We start from the raw sequence: 18,513 nt of genomic DNA, 5'->3' as shown, positions 1-18,513 counted from the left end.
TCTGTTTAGAGTTTAGCATATTTAGAGTGATATATAAATAATAATATTTGGAGCAGAGAACATTAAAAAAGGTAATATGTAACTGAGGAAAAGATACTGACTTGGCTTTGTAGAAGAGAATACACAGGACTTTAAGTATGAATACATGGAATGAGATAAGATTACTAGTAAAATCCAAATTTACATGGCACAAAAATAGTTTTAGGGATAATTGCATCCATTCAATTTTGATTATGTTTGTATGCAGGTTCGACTGTCTTCAATGAATGCACTTCAAACATACCACTTAATTTAGTTGATCATAGCATTGTGTAAGCATTCAAAAGAAAGCATGCCTTCTGTATAAATGCAAATAAGAAGGTTTGGGAAGTCATTCTCAGTTCAGGACAAGCAGGAACAGCAATACCAAGTTAGTGTAAAGCTCATAAAACCATATTAAATCAAAGTACTATAATTATTTATATATAATAAATAATATATAGTAATAACTACTAGCAGGTAGTCAAGAAAGGAGTAGAAACAGCACAGCATACACAGTGCTTCTTCCTCTTGAGTAACTTCCCAACATTGCCTCATTGTTGGATTTTGAGGACCTGATAAGTTGAAGGTTTCAGATATTGTCTTTTATAGTATATGATGCATCTATTTGTATTGAATTTGTCAAGTACCTTTTTAGACATATATACTTCTGGTCTCCTCAGCATCCTTTGGGAATGCTTTGCATTTAGGGAAAAACTTCTTGTTGTTAGCTAATAATTTCCTTGGTTCCCTGAGTTGTTATGTTACGTGAAATACCTTAAAAATAATGCGAGTACATCCTCTCCATGATTTTGTAAACTGAAATAGATGAGAACTTAAATGGACTTCTTAGTTCCTATTTTATTTTTAAAGAAAAATTCCAAGCATTTTTGATTCTTCTTGCACATAATGCATTTTGTCTTTTTTCATGTTATTAGGTACCTTCTTGTGGTTGTTACAAATATGTAAAGCAAAGAGAATATGTAGTTTTGTCATGTTACAGATGCCATATTTACAAATAAGTAGGTCTTCCAGCTTCCTACTGTATTTTTGTAGAACAAATAATAATTACTCCTACATTCACCTGATTGCCAGTATAAAATGTAACTTTTAGACTGTTGAAATGCTATGAACTTTATTAAGTTTATTGTACTCTGAATTTAATAAGAAGCTGGGATATAGGAACTTCTGGTATGTTTACATGCATTAGTTAGCAGTATTTGGTGATGTGATTTGATTGCCAATACATGGGTGTGCAGTGCCTTTTGAGATGTTCTGGTTCTCTATCATGTTTACCTGTCCCCTGCCAAAACTTTGAATACTGAAGGATGTCTCTATTGGCCGTAGGTTACTAGGTGTGAACAACTGAACTAGGACCTTAATTTTGGGAGGGGAGGGTAGAGGGATGCACAGTGCTTTTGTGTGACCAGTAGTATTGAAGACATGAGTAATATAAATAAATATTACTTTGAAAGATCAAAATAGTCAGGAGTTTTCAGCAATAAATGCAGCTGTTATTGCTTAGTGGCATTTCACAACATCAGGTTACAGGTTGGAATCAATAATGACTGTGGTGGAAGGATGGATACAAAGTGCAGAGTCTTGAATGGACTTAGCATTACTTAATGCATATTATAATGTCATGCTATATAATAGCAAATAATCTGTGGTGTGTATTTCCACAAATAAGATTTCTGAATCCACTGAAACCTGGAAATTCCAGCAGAATGCTGATTGTTGTTGGAGCCAGGATTATATTATGATTTAATGACTTTTCTGGGCTTCATTTGATGACCTGACCTAGAAAAACATTTTGAAGTAATAAAGCGTCTGTTTGGCTCCAAACTAATGAGAGAAGATATTGCTCTTTGCATAAACTGTTCTTTAGGAAGAGCCATGGAGAGCTACTAATAAATCTTGTTAAAAAGCTTAAGCAAGATTGAAGGAAACAGAAACCAGAAAACTATTCTGTTCCATGTGAAGTGAGTACATAAAAAAAAAAAAAAGGAGGAAGAAAAAAAAAAGGAAAAACAAAAGCAAGCCCACGGGGTTTTTGCCTCCCCTCCATGTGACTTGCAGCTTGCTGCACTTCAGTTACGTCGCCTCTGAGATATGTTAAAGTGCAGTTCAGTTTAATGAAGAAGTGGATAGGACAAATCAAGGCTAGAGACTATTTACAACAGAGGTTGGGTAAGTAAATGCAGCTGTAGATAAGTGTTTACTAATATTGTGTAAATGTTGCAATGTCTAGCCTGTAGTGTTTAAAAGAATACTCAGAGCTATCATTTTTTGGTGGTCCTTTCTTTGTTTTACTTAAGTATTTTGCAGGTGTTGGTGGTACATACTGTGCAACAGATTTATGCAAAAGACTGATACAGGATTTAATTTTATTTTTCAGACTTCCTGCAACAAAACAAATAACTTTCCTTAAATTTCTTGTACTTACTTTGTTTTAAATTCTTTGCTATGTAAGTAACTGCTTTGTCTATTTTAGTGCAGTGCTCAAAATAATTTCAGTGGGAGTTAGCTGATGGTTTCTGCTGCCTTCCTGTTATTTTGATTATTTTTCTACTGTTTAGGGAGTGAGGAGAGCAACTTATACTTTGAACTTCCTTGATACAGTATTTTCAGATTTCTAGAACCCTATTCCAGACCACTGTAAAATCCCCAGCATCAACTTGTTCCAGGAATTCATTCAACCATCCTAGTAGGATATGATTTCACCTGTTTGCTTTTGTTCTCTGTGTATTTTTATAAAGATTTGTATGTGTTCTTATACTGAGTTTGATATAGAAAGTTCTGTTTTAGATTTTTGTATGTATAAATTTGTGTAAATCTAATATCAATATCCAAGATAGAGAAATATGATGACAACTTTTGTTGTTGTTTAAGACTTCCAGGATTTTGATTTTGATATAATTTTGTCTCTGGCAATTGGAATGGACCTAACAGTTGCTATAATGCTGTTATGAAATAGGATTGCAGTCTTAGTCAATTAGTAATTTCCAGAATGGCTGTTTTAGCAGTTTCAGTGCCTGCCATTCAAGTATTTAAATCTCAGTGCATAGACAAAGAGCTGAGAAGGGGGAATGATTAATGTAGAGTCTAGAGACCTATACCAAAGACTGATTTGAATCTTGGGAACTGAAAAAGGAAAAGCAAAGCCTTTTGTTGGTGGTAGTGCATTAAAGAAAATATTTTGAAGCATTTAATATCTTGTGATATAGGGTGTGTCGTCCTTTTGCATTGTCTCACAGGAAAGTGTACATTAAATATTGTCTATCATGATTTTTACTATCTGTATTAATCAGTATGTGTTATCTTTTTCAGATAATCACTCCATTTAGGAGGCTAATATTGTGTGCTGAGAACAGAAAAGAAATGGAGGACTGGATAAGCTCTCTGAAGTCTGTTCAGTCCAGAGAACACTATGAGGTAAGCTGACATCCCTCTTGGTGCAATCTCTTCTAGCTCAACAGATCAAGCTACAGGACACAGAGCTGGAGTATTCACTCTCCTTAGTGTGAAAAGTGTGTCTAATGTCAGAGTGAAGCTTTGTATTAAGAACTTCACTAGCAAAATAAGAGCTTATTATCTCACTTTTGTTTAGAATTTTGGAGGGAGAGCAGGCTAAATATCCTCTGGAAAATAATTCTGATGAACATTGTCGTCCCCTGTAATATGGAACAGTACATAATTTCAGTCACTGTAGCTGTGTTCTGTACTTGCAAATTTGTCTTAACTTCTCCTTTACTAGACCGCACAGTTTAATGTGGAACATTTCTCAGGGATGCATAACTGGTATGCCTGCTCCCATGCCCGACCTACCTTCTGTAACGTGTGTAGAGAGAGCCTCTCTGGAGTCACTTCTCACGGCCTGTCTTGTGAAGGTAAAATAAACACTTTCTTCCCCCCGTTTATAATGTCACATGTGTAGACAGATGGCTGCAAGTTGAATATGAGAAATGATTCTGAAAATAACGAGTAAGAAAAAAGCCTAAAGGGAGAAATCTATTCACTAGTAGTGACCTTCCTCTGGACAGAGGGGCTGCTAATGATCTGGCTCACCTTCGTGCTCCGGGGGCCTTTTTTAATAACACAGTTTCCTTCTGTTGCAGCAAGTAGTTTGAAGTGTACTGGGTGGATGGTTTGCACATAAAAAATGTGGAATAAAATAGTCTTACTCGTTTGCAGAATCAGCATTTCTCAGGAAAAAAGTCATAATGGTAGTTTCTGCCCAAAATCTATAAAAATTCTTAACACTTTGTTCAGTGTTACAAACTCATCCTCTCCAATTCTTGTTTCCTCTGTTGCTGTTGCCTGATTCTGCAGTACATGTGTGGTAGATGAGGGCAGATTTATTGCTTTAAAAATTCTCTCATGCAGTGAGGGGGTAGAGATGTAGATAACTGCATTTTGGTGGTTCAACAGATGAAATGCAGCACAAAGAAACAGGATATGTGGCTAAGACTTCAGCATTAAGCTTATCTAGAGAAATGGTATTTCATGAATGAATAATTATAATAAGCCTGAAACAACTTATTTATTTTCTCCTGTAATTTCTGTGGAAAAGTGATAACAAGTCTACTTGTGTTACAATCCAGAAGAAAATAAAGCGTCCTTGTGACCTTATGATATATAGGAAATGTAGAGATATTTCAATACTAATATAGCTGACTGCCCAGAAAAGAGTTACAGTTTTTTATATATTTATATATATATATTCATAACTTGACTTTTGGATGCATATAACCCAACAGCAAATGCATTTCAGTTATTGATGCTCTTATAATACTTGAGGTCTGAGCATAATAATATGTATTAAGGAAATCTTAAAAAGGAAGCGTTAATTTGCTGTCCTGAATTGTCCATGCTTTTGATGTAGCTTATGGTACAGTTACCAAGGAACGGGGCAAACCCGTTTCATAGAACTTAGGAGTAGCATAGTTATTTCCAGCTTCTCTGGTGTATGTTTTCCACTGTGTATAAGTCCTTTGGACAGTTTTAAGGAAATCATGGTATTCTCAATGTCTGATACTGGCAGATGGAAGTATCGTGCTTAACTAAAATGCAGTTGTGTTGTCTCTGTGTACAAATACAGTTATATTTGCTCAGGCAAAGGAAAGCAAAGGCTTTCATAAAGCATTTATCTATTAATAAGTTATATTATAGCTATTTTAAAAGGTTGTTTAGCAAGAATTATTCTTGTAAGATTATCAGTGTTAATGTTTGTAGTTCACCGTTTTATGTTTTTTCAGTGTCTAATTTTACTTCTAAGTATGATTTTAGTATACAAGGTGGTGGCATTAACGTTACATCAGGGAAGTTTCCATAATTTCCAGATTTGGAGCTTGTCACCTTTCTGCATAACTTATTACTAACTTATCCTACATTTGTCCATATTTCTGATGCCAGTTAATCTTTCAGCAGTTTTTACAAATAGCTTGTGAAGGTGGTTTGGATTTGCTTTCACTGTTCCGCAGTTTCATAATTGTGTATGACCTGGAATGTTTTATATGTAGATACTATGATATTCTTTTGTCTATTAATGTGTACCTCCTTTTACTTCTTGGCTACTAGTTTATATCTGTTTTCTTTATCTTTTTCCAAGTTTTTTTTTTAATTAATAAAAGGAGAACTTAGTAATGTCTCTAATCTAAATCATTTGACGGTTGACTCTTACTGGAATACTCCATACTCAGTCCATAATTCTGTATACTTTCTTCATCTAATAACTGTATTTTGTTTTGATATTCTTTCTCTGAAGTTCTTATGTGATGGAGATCATATTTACATGCTTCTGCCATGTACATTCTAATGCGTTTCACCATCTTTTTTTTTTTTTTACTTACCTGTGTTAGCAGTATATACGGTTTTAGGAGACAATGTAGGAAGTATGGAGTCTTAAGAGTCCTCAGACATGTTCTGTGCTACTTTTTCCTGTTACATAATTAAAAAAAACTGTTTAAATATTCATGCCTGGCATCTGAAACCTCCAGCACTGCTTTACACTGAGAATCCATTTATATCTATATTAAATTCAGTTATTTGTGTGGTCATTGATCCCAGGCTACTCTATTATGCCTCATATTGAGAAGCATGAGAAGTCCCTTCTTAAGAGATATTTGAGCTCTTTCTCCTCTCAGTGGTTTGGTTTACTGGCATACGAAGTTGTCTTTTAAAGTAGCTTAGAGTCTTTGTACTCTTTGTGGTCTGATTCTTGACTTTTAACTATAGGTAAAAATAAATCCCACTGATAATTTGCAGCTTCTGATACTTTAGAAGATCAGTCCTGTAATATTTTATTCTCTTACACTTCATGACTTCCAGCAGTGCTGCACAACTGTTTTTTCAATTTGACCACAAAACAAGCCTCATTTCTTTTGGAGATAAGATGGATTACTTCTTTTTTCAGGGCACCTTCTCCCCCAGCAGCCTTTGGCAAAGGCTGATCAAATTAATTGCAGGCCACCCTGAAGATACTCCTCTAAATTTTGTGGAAGCCAGTGTAGAAAAACATGGTATGTTGATACCTTTGCTAGGTAAAAGACTAGTGTGAAGTAGCATCTTTTTAGAAGTCAAAGAATTGATATGTATATCAACTTGAAGATGTAAATTATATCAGACCAGGCTTCATTCTTATTACTGCTGAAAAAGCAACCTTTTAAAAAATTTAATCCTACGCTCCTTTGAGATGCAATGCTATTCCTCCCACGACTTCCTTCTTTTGTGTGTTCTCAAAAGATAATCTATTTTTCAAATGTTATCTGTGTATTGTGTTGCTCTAGCTAGCTCTAAAGGACTGATCCCTGCAACGTTCATCCACAGTCTTTACTAGGACAGAGAAATTATAATTTTTTTTTGCCTTGCTTTATAAATTACTCCAAACTAGCTGAATCAAGGAAGGCTTTTGGTTTTATGCTCCTCAAGTGTTTCTCTTACTCAGAGTTTAGCTTGCTGAATGGTCAGGAGTCTAAACCTAAGCAGTTGTGAGTAAACACAGGGATACATGGAATGTTTAGGTAAAGGAGCCTAAAGAACGATAGATCATTATCTACAGAAACTCTTTCAAAACTCTCTATCCTCAATTACTCTGTATTAATACTGCATTTCTATCCAAGTCATTGCCAGTGGAACACTGCCTTTATGATTATTATCAAAAATTTATTTCCTCATGTAGCATTTTCATTATCTGAACCTTGATTGTTGAATATCAAACATAGCTAATAAGTGGGAGCTTGCAGTTTAAATGAGAGGCTTTCTCCTGTTATGAATTGCACAAACAAACAATGTTGAAAGCACACTTTAGGATCATGAAGTCAATCAATAAGAAAATACTGGGATTAAATTACCTCTGCAAATGCACTTTGTAGACTTGGTCTTTTCTCATTATGATTGTTGGTTTTTGCCCACAAAACCCCGTTCTTCTTACATATTGCCCAGGGAATTGTACAGGCAATACTTGCACAATCATTGTCTCTGATATTTTTGTCACATTTTCTGCACAGACTGGAGTGAAGAGTGAATGAAGCAGTCAGGAAGAGAAGGGATGTTCATTATTAAGGAATGAAGGAGTCATAGAAAACTGTTCTGTGACTTTATAATCACACCACACCCCTTTGCAACCCTGGGAAATAATTTTAAGAAGATTTTTTTTATCAAATCAGTAGTTGTGTGTTATTTATAATCTACAACCTGTATCACAGAAATGCTGAGTTTTCTATAACTGCAGAAATCAGATGTAGCTGCTCTGAAGTCACTGATACTTTGAAGATATACAGTATTGAAAAAAGTCTTAATTGCAGTAGTAGTACTGAGCATAATAATAATAATAATGATAAAAATAAGAAGAATACTTTTAAAAGACCAGGAAGAAATTAATATGGGTGTCTAAAAAGCAGTATTTCATTAGCTTCTTGTATATAATGCAGATACCTGTTGAAAATTATTATGACTCAGAGTATGGCACAGCTCCATACTTATCTACTATCCATTGCATGCAGTGACTGGGGGTCTTATTCTCCAAATATGTATGATCATATAACTGAAGTTTTCACACTTGTGTTCAGAAGCTATATTGCAATATTAGTGAGTAACTTACCTTTTTATAGTACTTGAATTTGTAATATTAATATTCTTTTAGCACTCTGATTGTGATATTAAATCAACTTAGAATATTATTTATTTGGTGGAAAATAGTAAAAATTACCAAGAAACTGCTTTTTATGCTTTGTAACATAGACATAAGCTTCAAATTGGGGTGAAGTCAAGTTGCTCTTTTTACTTGAGTCAGTCTGTTTTCACTGTGGCTCGTTCATCTATCATGTGATTGTATTCTTGGAAACAAGACACCAGGTTTCTTAGAATACCTGAAGACAAATTCTGCCGTGTTGAACAACTTGAACTATAGATACCAGATCAAGGATCTTCAGATTGGTCTTTGAAGTCAGACAGGAATAGTCTGAGCCCATTCTTGTTTGAACACAGAAGAGAAAACTCTTCATAAAATAGGTGGTAGAGGAGTAAGAAAAAATTGATGCACTCCCAATTTAGTTGAATTAATTGATGGGTGGTTAGAATGAAAGGCCTTTGAGACAGAAGTGTTCTATAACAAAGGTGTAGGTTTTCAGCACAAGAGATCCTGTGATAACATTCAGTAATGTTGACTTTTCTTCATTAAGATAGTAATAGCTCTTGATTTATTCACTGTGTTTGACAGCAGGTGTTGGTCCCACTGTGGCAACTGTTTGCTAGTAAACGGTTATCTTGGTTGACTTTCTGAGATACCTGCTTCGTATCTCAATTAGAAACATTTACATAGAAAATTAAAGTTTAAAATAACATTCCATGAATATTTTAGATTTAGTTTGGCTAAATCTTCCCTTTTCTCGTATTTTAACTTTCATTGGCAAAGTAGTGGCAGTTGATGTCTAGCCATATGTCTGCATGTTTTCCGGAAGATTTCAGATATCAGACTGATTCATGATGTGATGTAGTGTAATCTGAGACAAAAGAAATTAGAGGATAGTCGTAACTAAGATTGAGATTTTATTTAAAATTTTCCTTTCCTTACTTAAAAGTTACATCTATGTCTTAAGGTCATTGTTTTTGGTAATGTTTAATGTTCAGAGTAACATAAAATGTTGTTTGATGATATTGAGGTTGCATGTAGGTGACCCACAGAGTCTGATCTGAGATTTGGTAGGTGGGTTATTTACTGTACTTAAAAAGCAAACATTAACTGTCACTTGCCATCTATGGTGTAGCTTGCTGCATCCCTTCAGACCCTGGGATTGAATTTGTCCTTGCCTTGTTGAGAGAGCAGAGGTTCAATAGAGGGTTTCTAAGATCTAGTTGGATTACAGCTCAGTAGGATTTGAAAATTCCATTACTTTGTTATGCCTTTGAAAATTTGTAATTTCCTATTCCTACTCATCTCTGATTTGTTGCATTTTGATCTGTACAACAAAGCAAATGCATATCATTTATGAGTAGGAAGCTGAATTCAGTGGCAAAACTTCTCCAAAACATTCAAATGGTGAAACTGCTGAAGGTCCATCACTTGAAAATGCAGGATTATTTCTGTGCTTTTATGAGAGCTGACTTCTTTAGATGCTTGGAACCAGCTTAGGTTGGCAAACACACAGCTGTTTAGAAAATGTGAGCCTACCCTTTTAGTTGATATTTGAACACTTTGGGTCTATGTTGGTCTTGCTGCAACAGGTCCATGTTCTTCTTGTGTTGGGGGCCATGGACCTGTTGGAGTGAGTCCAGAGGAGGACCATAAAGATGATCAGAGGGCTGGAGCAGCTCTCCTATGAGGAAAGGCTGAGAGAATTGGGATTGTTCAGCCTGGAAAAGAAAAGGCTTTGGGGTGATGTAGTTGTGGCCTTTCAGTACCTGAAGGGAGCCTTCAAGAAAGATGGAGAGAGACTTGTTTTACAAGGGCATGTAGTGACAGGACAAGGGGGAATGACTTAAAACTGAGAGTAGATTTAGATTAGATATTAGGAAAAAATTCTTTACTGTGAAGGTGGTGAAGCACTGGAACAGGTTACTCAGAGAAGCTGTGGATGCCTCATCCCTGGAAATGTTCAAGGTCAGGCTAGATGGGACTTTGAGCAACCTGGTCTAGTGAAAGATGTTCCAGCCCTTAGCAGGGGGGCTGGAACTAAATAATCTTAAAGTGTCCCTTCCAACCCAAATAATTATATGATTCTGTGAATTATGCTTTTTGAAATGACCAGGGGAGTTACTGTAAAAGCAGCAGAGCTTTTTTTTTTTCATTCTCTTTCTTTCTAGAAAGTCAGAAAGTGAGAACTAAGCACTTACTTTCACACATCTCCCAGAACAGTGAGGATTGCTCTCAAACTCAGATGTTGCTTACATAGTCTCAATTCACTTTTTAAATTGATCTGGCAATGGATCGGTGGAATTAAAATGGGAAACTTATTATTCACAAGACCTTTTGTACCATGGCTTAATGTTTTTTAATGGTGGATAAACGATGGGCCAAAGCTTTTGACAATTTCCTGTCAAATATTTGTTTGAAAAGAGACTACTACTTCTGATCTGCTGGCTAGTCCTCATAAACCTTTAATGGTCTTTGCCAAAATAATTTATATAATGCACTCTAAATAGAATGATGTCATGCACTTCCAGGAAAAGAAATACCCACAGTTGGGTGCATCAGTCTGTTTGGTCTAATATGCTGTCATTAACTAGTCATATTAATTGTGTTGAACAAAATTCAGTTATTAGGTTGTCCAGGTGTCTGCCTGTACTACACACTTGTGATAGATATTCCAATTAGTAGACTTTTAGTAAGTAATCCAGTGAGAAGTCAGGCTCTTCCTCATTTATTGTAAGCTCTTGAAAAGTCTTGTAACCTCCAGTATCCTGAATAAAAATATCACCACCTAACCACTTTCACCACCTAACCATATCACCACTTTCTCATCTTCTGATAAAACAGGCCTAGTATGATGCCCCACAGGCATCCTTTGAGCAAAGAAACAGAGCCCCTGACTCAAAATACTTGTGTAAAACATTCTCTCATCACCTCTTGCAAATTTAAACCAGATCTCTGAGTTATGTCACTGGAGGAATAGAAAAGGCAAAACCATAGTTAAAGATATATTTGTACCTTGCACCTGAAAAAATGGGGACTGATGTGGATTTGAGGACACAATTAGCATGGGCTATAGCTAAGCAGTTAAACCCAGTTTAGAGGGTTAAAGCTGGAGTGATTATGAACTGAATTTTCATTTAGTTGGGTAGTATCATGTGTGCAACACTAGGTGACATGTACTTGGCTGTTTTATGGAATATCTGTGTTTAATTTTTTAAAATACAGCAAATAACATGATATATATGTTTCTGTGTGTCTTCTAGTGTGTAAGTTTAAAGCACATAAAAGATGTGCTGTCCGAGCAACAAATAACTGCAAATGGACCACATTAGCCTCAATTGGAAAAGACATCATTGAAGATGAAGATGGCGTAAGTACTATCCAGATTTGCAGTATTTTCCAAAGCTGTTTCTTCTTTAGGGGAACAAAAAAAGGCTAAGCATAGAAATATTGCCATGTGACCCATTGAAGTTAATTATAGGTGGCTATTTTCCTGAACACTTTTCAAAGATTAACATGGTATTTAGAATAAAAGTTATATTCCTATCTCACAAGACAAGTCTAGCAACTGCAGGCACTAGATTGCAGCTGTATTACAAGCCTTTAAAGGCCACATGCAGAGAAACTCTGAAGCTGGAGAATTGTTCACAGAAGTTCCTACTGCTCTTAAGCAGAGGTGGTATTTTGCACTATTACCATGCTGTTTTGGCAATCTATTTTGTGTCCTCCTACCTATAGCTCTTCCCCAGGAGACCTGTTTGGAATTCACTGGATTGCAGGGTGGTTTTTTGCCGATGAAAGCAGGAATTTTAAAATTAGCAGGAGAAACCAACAAAAGCTTTTAATAGGTTTATTGTGACAGATGAGCTATTTTTACAAACACAACCAAGTATGAGCCACTGGTGTGAAACATTTTTCTAGAAGGTTAGTACTGTGTTGCACACCTGAGTGTCCTGAGTTGCCTGTGGTTTTAATAGGACAAAGACTGCACTGAGTAAAGCTTTGCACTGCATTTAGAGACTGCTTTATAAAGCTGTGACTTACTAGCCGTGGTTAGCGAGTAAGTAAAGCCATAGAGGTATTCTGCTGTCCTGCATATTTTTCCAAATTTTAGTTATTTTTAATTGGTTTGTGTCATGTAATCAACCTTAACTGAATGGGAACTTGTTTGTATTACTGAGTCTCTGGACTTAACTGTTCTGTTGTTTCATGATTAGTTGCTACCATAGTACCATGACTGAGATGTGTCTCCCCTCTTCAGGTGTCATGTTTTCTGCCTAGCATGTGAAACACCACAGTAGTCCACATTCATTGCTGTTGCCTTGTAAGCATCAGTGTCACTTATCCTGGCTGACCAACTGCTTCTTTGATGAAAGGGTACAGCTGTGAGAAATAGTTTAAATCCACCTATATTTGAGAGACAAAAGCCTTTAATTTCTATTTCTGAGTATTTAACTTTGTTGACTACTTCTCCACAGATAGCTATGCCTCACCAGTGGTTAGAGGGTAATCTGCCCGTCAGTGCCAAATGTGCAGTCTGCGACAAGACTTGTGGCAGTGTTTTACGCCTGCAAGATTGGAAGTGCCTTTGGTGTAAAGCTATGGTAGGTGCAGTGAATCACATCCAAGCATCTAGGATTTTGTCGGCTTTATTGCTCACCATTATTTTTATTTTGCCATTTCGTAACTGTGCTTTTGGATTAAGTAGGAGCAGGCAGCTTCTGCAAACTCAGTTCTCTCTAGCATTCAGAATGTCTGATGACTGTCCTACTTGCTTCAGTTAATTTTTTATTTGCCCACAGATGCATCTTTTCTTTAATAGGTGTTGTCATCCAGTGTGTTTTCTCTGCCTTCTGCTAGCTGATAACTGAATGTTCAGATGCCTGTTCCCTAATCCTAATATGTTACTCTCTTGTATTTTATATGTTATATTAATATTTATTAATATGTATGTAGTAATATTTTTATTAGTGCAAATTCTTGACTTTCTCTTCTTCAGTACAATCTGTAGGTTGCTGATTGAAATCCTATAACATACTACTGCTGTTTCCCCAATATATAGTTTTCTCTTTATTTTATGAACTTGTCTAAAAAGATGGGTTTCTTATGCAAGTCAGCAGTTTATTTATTGTTGAAGCTTCTGGCAGTTTATTTATTGTTGAAGCTTCAGGCTTTGTGTGTAGGCAGTAGGAAATGATTGGCATCTCCAGAGGTGATTTGAAATTTAGGTGAAGTGCAGCAATCTCTGCATGTGCCTCTCCTTCCAGTATCTGTGGAAGAGACCTCTAAAACATGGAGTTCATAGGACCCACCTTTGACAGGCTGTCTGGCTTGGTAGGTGTGCTAGATTTGATGCAGATACATATTCCAGAACAGCCTGGTGGGCCGGGCAGGTACAGAGCTATTGTTTTGCATGTGCAGAGGGTAGCTGCTGCCACCAACACAGATGTTGGCTGCTGGGAACTTAGTTCTCCCTCATGGATGGGAGCAAGTGACTCCCTTGAAAGGACAATTCGTATCTGCTACAAGCGTAACTGAAGATGAAGTTCTCCAAAATAATGTTTTGTTGAATGAGTAACAAGCCTTTGCGTTTGAACATTTGTGAGTTTTTTATTGTCTCACTCCTCTTCCCTCTACACCTAAGTCTTATATACGAGTCCATTTTTGTTACATAAATACTGTATCAGTTATATTTTCACCTAAAAATTCTACTGGAGGAAAATAACTTCTTGTTTATTTTGTAGGTTCACACTGCCTGTAAAGATCTCTATCCTCGTAAATGTCCACTTGGCCAATGTAAGGTATCGATCATACCTCCAACAGCACTAAACAGTATAGATTCCGATGGTACGTAGTACTGTAGTGTGCTCAGCGGTAGCTCTGGACTTGCAGTGTCTGTTTAGATCCGTATAAATAAACAAGACTAAAATCCTTCTGCTGAGCAGGTGAATGTAGTCCTCAAATTTTCAAAGAGAAGTATAATTTTCTGTGTAGGGTTTTAGAGAATTATTTACCCACCGTATTTTTAAAAATATTTTTGGAAGTTTCCCCAGTAGAAATTTTCTCCCATTTTATTTACAACCCTTAGAAATTTTTCAAGTGAATGATGATAGTCCTCAGATGAAGTGAGCTGATGTCTGCCTGGCATGCACCACTCATTCTGTGAATTTTCAAATTTCAGATAACTTTGCATTATGCAGAGGTAAGCTAGCTGAACATCTCAGATCCAACAACTACTTTATCAGGCTTAAGAGAGGAAATGTTTCCATAGCTTCTCTAATTTTTTTTTTAAATATAAGCAACATAAGAATCCTGCAACACACAGATAAAACCCCAACAAATGTTCAAAATTCAGAGATGTTTTTTGGTGGCTCAGGATAGAGATGCATGAGCAGTGGGAGACAGCACTTCAAGGCAGAGGGTGGATTTAAATAAGGAGTATCATGAAATCTCAACTGCTTTAATTTTATAGTTTGTATTGTTACTAAATATAGACCAACAACTTTAACACAGTTCAATGAATTTTGTCATATGGAGTTAGTAAAAGTGATTCTTTATTCTGGATATATTCACTCTATTCACTTGCTATGTGGTGTCTTAGACATCATTCTGCTATTTATTATTCATTCTAGGAAGATTGTTCCTTATGGGAAATTATTTTTCTTGGCATTTAAATAAATTACTCAAACTTTATTTTAAATTAGACATTGTGATAATGTGGAATGAAATTAGCATCCTTTAATGCCAATTTTTTATTTGTAGCTTTAGTATTTTTTAGTAATAAATCAACAGTCATTTTAATATTGCTGGAGACAAATGTCAAAACCTATACTAGTGATATCTGAAGTGTTGCTGAGAAACCACTACTTCCATGGACTGGTCATGTTAGTGACAAGTGTCCCTTAGTACTTCTTACTAAGGACCTTGTAGAAAGCCTGCTGTAATTAGTTAAGACCTGCATTGACTTTTACAATCACACTTTTAATCACAGCTGAAGGTCTGTTGATCAGTGATTCTATTATATTTAATAGTATAACTTCACTCTAAAAAGAAAGTTCTTATGCAAAGTCTCACCTAGGAGGAATTGAGTATAAGTAAGTTTTAAAATCTGTGAGTACTCCTAGAAGGGTCATACAGATGTGGATGATCCAGTTCATCCCAGTTAAGTTAAAGCAAAATAAGATTGAAAACCAAGCTTGTAACTTGTAACTGAAATATATATTTAATTATGTGATAATCTGTGAAGATGAGATTTCAGAAGTATTCTAAAAGGTTAATATACTTCCACTGTTGAAAAATAATAATGCTATTGTCTTCAGGATTTTACTAAATCTAGGCACTGAAAATACCAGAAAGAAAAAAAATGAACTGGTAGATTTTGCACAATTATGTTTTCCTTGCAGGGCTAATACGTGGTTTAGCATTTACATTATGCATGATAAAATGTACTTCTTTTGTCCTTCATCCCCTCCTTCGTTTTTCTCATGATTTCTTTTTGTGTTGTTCATATTAGAACATCTTATTTATTTCATTCTTTCTAACTATGTTCACAGGTTTCTGGAAAGCCACATGCCCGCCATCCTGTGCCAGTCCTCTTTTAGTTTTTGTTAACTCAAAGAGTGGAGACAATCAGGGAGTAAAGTTTCTTCGTCGATTCAAACAGTCGTTAAATCCAGCTCAGGTGTTCGATTTAATGAATGGAGGACCTCACTTAGGGTAATGACCTTGCAAATCTTGAGCAATCCTTTCCACAAGGGAATTTAGTGCAAAGTATAGTCTGGTGTTCCCCTTGTTATATAGTGTTATATCCCCTTGCTGATATAATTCTATCACCAATATCTACTGTCTTCCTAATTAAAATCTAAGACATAACAGAATTTCAGGATAAATTCTGGTGGGTGAAGGGATTATAGGATAATATTTTCTTTTTAGAAAAGGTCAAAAATTCAAACCCCAAAGCTCTTGGTTAGCTTTGACTAGCTTTGACTTCTGTTAACTGATTAGGCTCAAAACTATTACAAATGTTTAGATGTCTTCCTGAATCAAGGCTCTTACGCACAGTTGCCTGGGTGCTTTTCTTCCATTTCACGTCTGTAATTCAGATATTCCTGTGACTTTGTTGTGAATAACTATGGAATAAAATTGTTGTCTAAATGTGCTCTGTATATTTTTGAATTCTGAACACAAATGTCAGCAGGGGAGTCTTCAGTGGGTGATGGAAAAGTACATGAAAACTTTTGTCTTCTGAAAAGTACATCCAAAATATGGTTTAGGCAACATGTGCAAAGTGGTCAAGAAAATGACCATCGCATAGAATTTGGAGCAAGAACACAATTAAAACAATCAGGCGTTTCTACAGAATCTAAGGGTTGATTGCTGGAGAGAGAGGCATGAAGTTTGCATAGTGTTGGCCACATCCCAGGCATCTTTGCACATTCACAAAGATTAAATTCATGCCCGTTTTCTGTTGCCCAAATTAATTCCACTCAGATGTAGTGTTGTGGTTAAATGGCCTTTTAATATAAGTTACAGCAACTAGAAGCACTAATTTTTATACTCTTAAAGATGCAGAATTATGCTTTATGATAAAAACATAGAAGAAACAAATGCACAAAAATTCAGTTGAAACAGTGGGCAAATAATACAAAAATAATGGAATATAGCTGTGGATTTTTGTAATTAGTACTGTGTTATGGACATGTTATATTAACTCTTTAAGTTGTAATATCCTTTTCATTATTGCCCTGACAATCTGAGCTGAATCTAAGTGACTTTTAGCTAATATTTTGTACATGTAATTATAATGACATTTAAAATTATCTTAATTGGTGAGGCAATCTTTGAGAGAGGACAGTCTGAGAAATATGTTTGCAAGTTCTCTTCCTTCATATAGGTGTACTATGGCTTAGGAGGCTCATTTTGGTTTTGCACAGTAATTGTAGGTCAGGTTGATTGCTTTTAAAAGATAGGTCCTTAGCAGTTATTCTATCAAGTTGTGTTGATGTCTTCTTTTTTTCTATTTGATGTACAAGGCAGAGTTGCATTGTATGAGAGAGTGTATTTCTAGGGGCTTTCTCCCTTTTCTCAGGGTAGGAGGAATTGTTCTGGTATTAATGTTTTTTCCCCTTAAATAGCTGCCTCTTTTGTTCTTAGTAGGTATCTGTGTATTGTATGCAAGTGACATTATTTTCTTCAGAAACAATATGAATGCTTTTAACATTTATGATCTTAATATGTTGCTTTGTAGAAATGGTTCAGCGATTATACATATTCTGGAAAATAACATGCATTAAAAATAAACATCTTTATTGTTAATATTTTAAGAGTTTATACTGTCCAATTATTTTTTTTAATTTTTTTTTTCGCTTTAAATCCCTGTTGTTTTTACCCTTGACTTTTTCTTCATGTCTCATTCCTGTTTCCTCTGTGTCTCACCTTTCTGCTTGTTCTCTCTCTCTTGTCCTCCTTTTCTGTCCAAGTGTTATATCCTGGAGGTGTTAAAAGTCAGAGAACAGGAGGAAGAGCCATAGGAAGCAAAAGCAGAATATGGCTTTAAGGATCTAATATGAAATACTTGTATTATTGGTCCTATATTGTCGTGATCACCTTATGTTTAATAATTGCCTCCAGTGGTCCTTACATTTAGTTAGCCGTGTGTCAACAAAAGCCCACCTGTATTGTGGAGCACATCCTGTCATTGTGTCTTAACCTCTTCTCATGAAAAGTTCCCAGTGGTGCCTTATGCTTCTGGCTGAAGTGAGAAGCATGGAGCAGTTGCAATTTTATCACTTAGATTATTTTTTTTTAGATATTAATAAAATTAATAAAATAAGACATAAAATCCTGAAAACAATATCAAGAGAATTTTTTAAAGAAAAACTTGGCATGTTATTTATCAGAAATGTCAGTATAAGTGGAATATACAGCAATGGGTGGACTGCAGATAGGTTAATTAAGTAGATGGTTGTATCCACGTACCCCAGAACAGTAAAAGAAGGACCATAAAGATGCCGTGTACCATATTTTCTCGTAGCTGTTGCTAATGAATGCAACTGTTCTTTTGCTAATGGACGTAACTGGCTCTAACAGGCTGCATTTTCTCTACAGTTTGCGGTTATTTCAGAAGTTTGACAACTTCAGGATTCTTGTGTGTGGTGGCGATGGAAGCGTGGGTTGGGTCTTGTCAGAAATTGATAAGCTCAGCTTGCACAAGCAGGCAAGTGTGCATACTAAGTTTCCTTGCTTATACTGACTAGATTTAATTTTGTGTGCTTACCTTTTCCTTGATTTGGTTCTTTGTCATCTCTGTAGATGGGCCAAACTCCATAGTTACTGTTAAATGAAAGTTTTTACTGGTATAAATA

General features: G+C 35.7%; 1 protein-coding gene across 3 annotated transcripts in view; it reads left to right on the top strand.

Moving 5' to 3' along the window:
* DGKH (diacylglycerol kinase eta) overlaps positions 1 to 18,513 on the top strand; it is a 163,658-nt gene that overhangs the window by 96,491 nt on the left and 48,654 nt on the right. For 2 of the 3 annotated variants that reach the window (XM_051778672.1, XM_051778673.1), the window contains exons 5-11: positions 3,349 to 3,453; positions 3,776 to 3,908; positions 11,413 to 11,519; positions 12,628 to 12,753; positions 13,894 to 13,996; positions 15,703 to 15,865; positions 18,257 to 18,365. In XM_051778672.1, the coding sequence (XP_051634632.1) occupies positions 3,349 to 3,453; positions 3,776 to 3,908; positions 11,413 to 11,519; positions 12,628 to 12,753; positions 13,894 to 13,996; positions 15,703 to 15,865; positions 18,257 to 18,365 (846 nt within the window). The remainder of the gene's footprint in view (positions 1 to 3,348; positions 3,454 to 3,775; positions 3,909 to 11,412; positions 11,520 to 12,627; positions 12,754 to 13,893; positions 13,997 to 15,702; positions 15,866 to 18,256; positions 18,366 to 18,513) is intronic. The other variant, XM_051778674.1, reaches the window with a different exon arrangement.

The sequence above is a fragment of the Manacus candei genome, unplaced genomic scaffold, assembly GCF_025592945.1.
Source record: "Manacus candei isolate 608988 ecotype Guabito, Panama unplaced genomic scaffold, ASM2559294v1 h1tg000014l, whole genome shotgun sequence".
NCBI classification, from domain to species: Eukaryota; Metazoa; Chordata; class Aves; order Passeriformes; family Pipridae; genus Manacus; species Manacus candei.
This window is presented reverse-complemented; position numbering and strand designations above follow the sequence as displayed.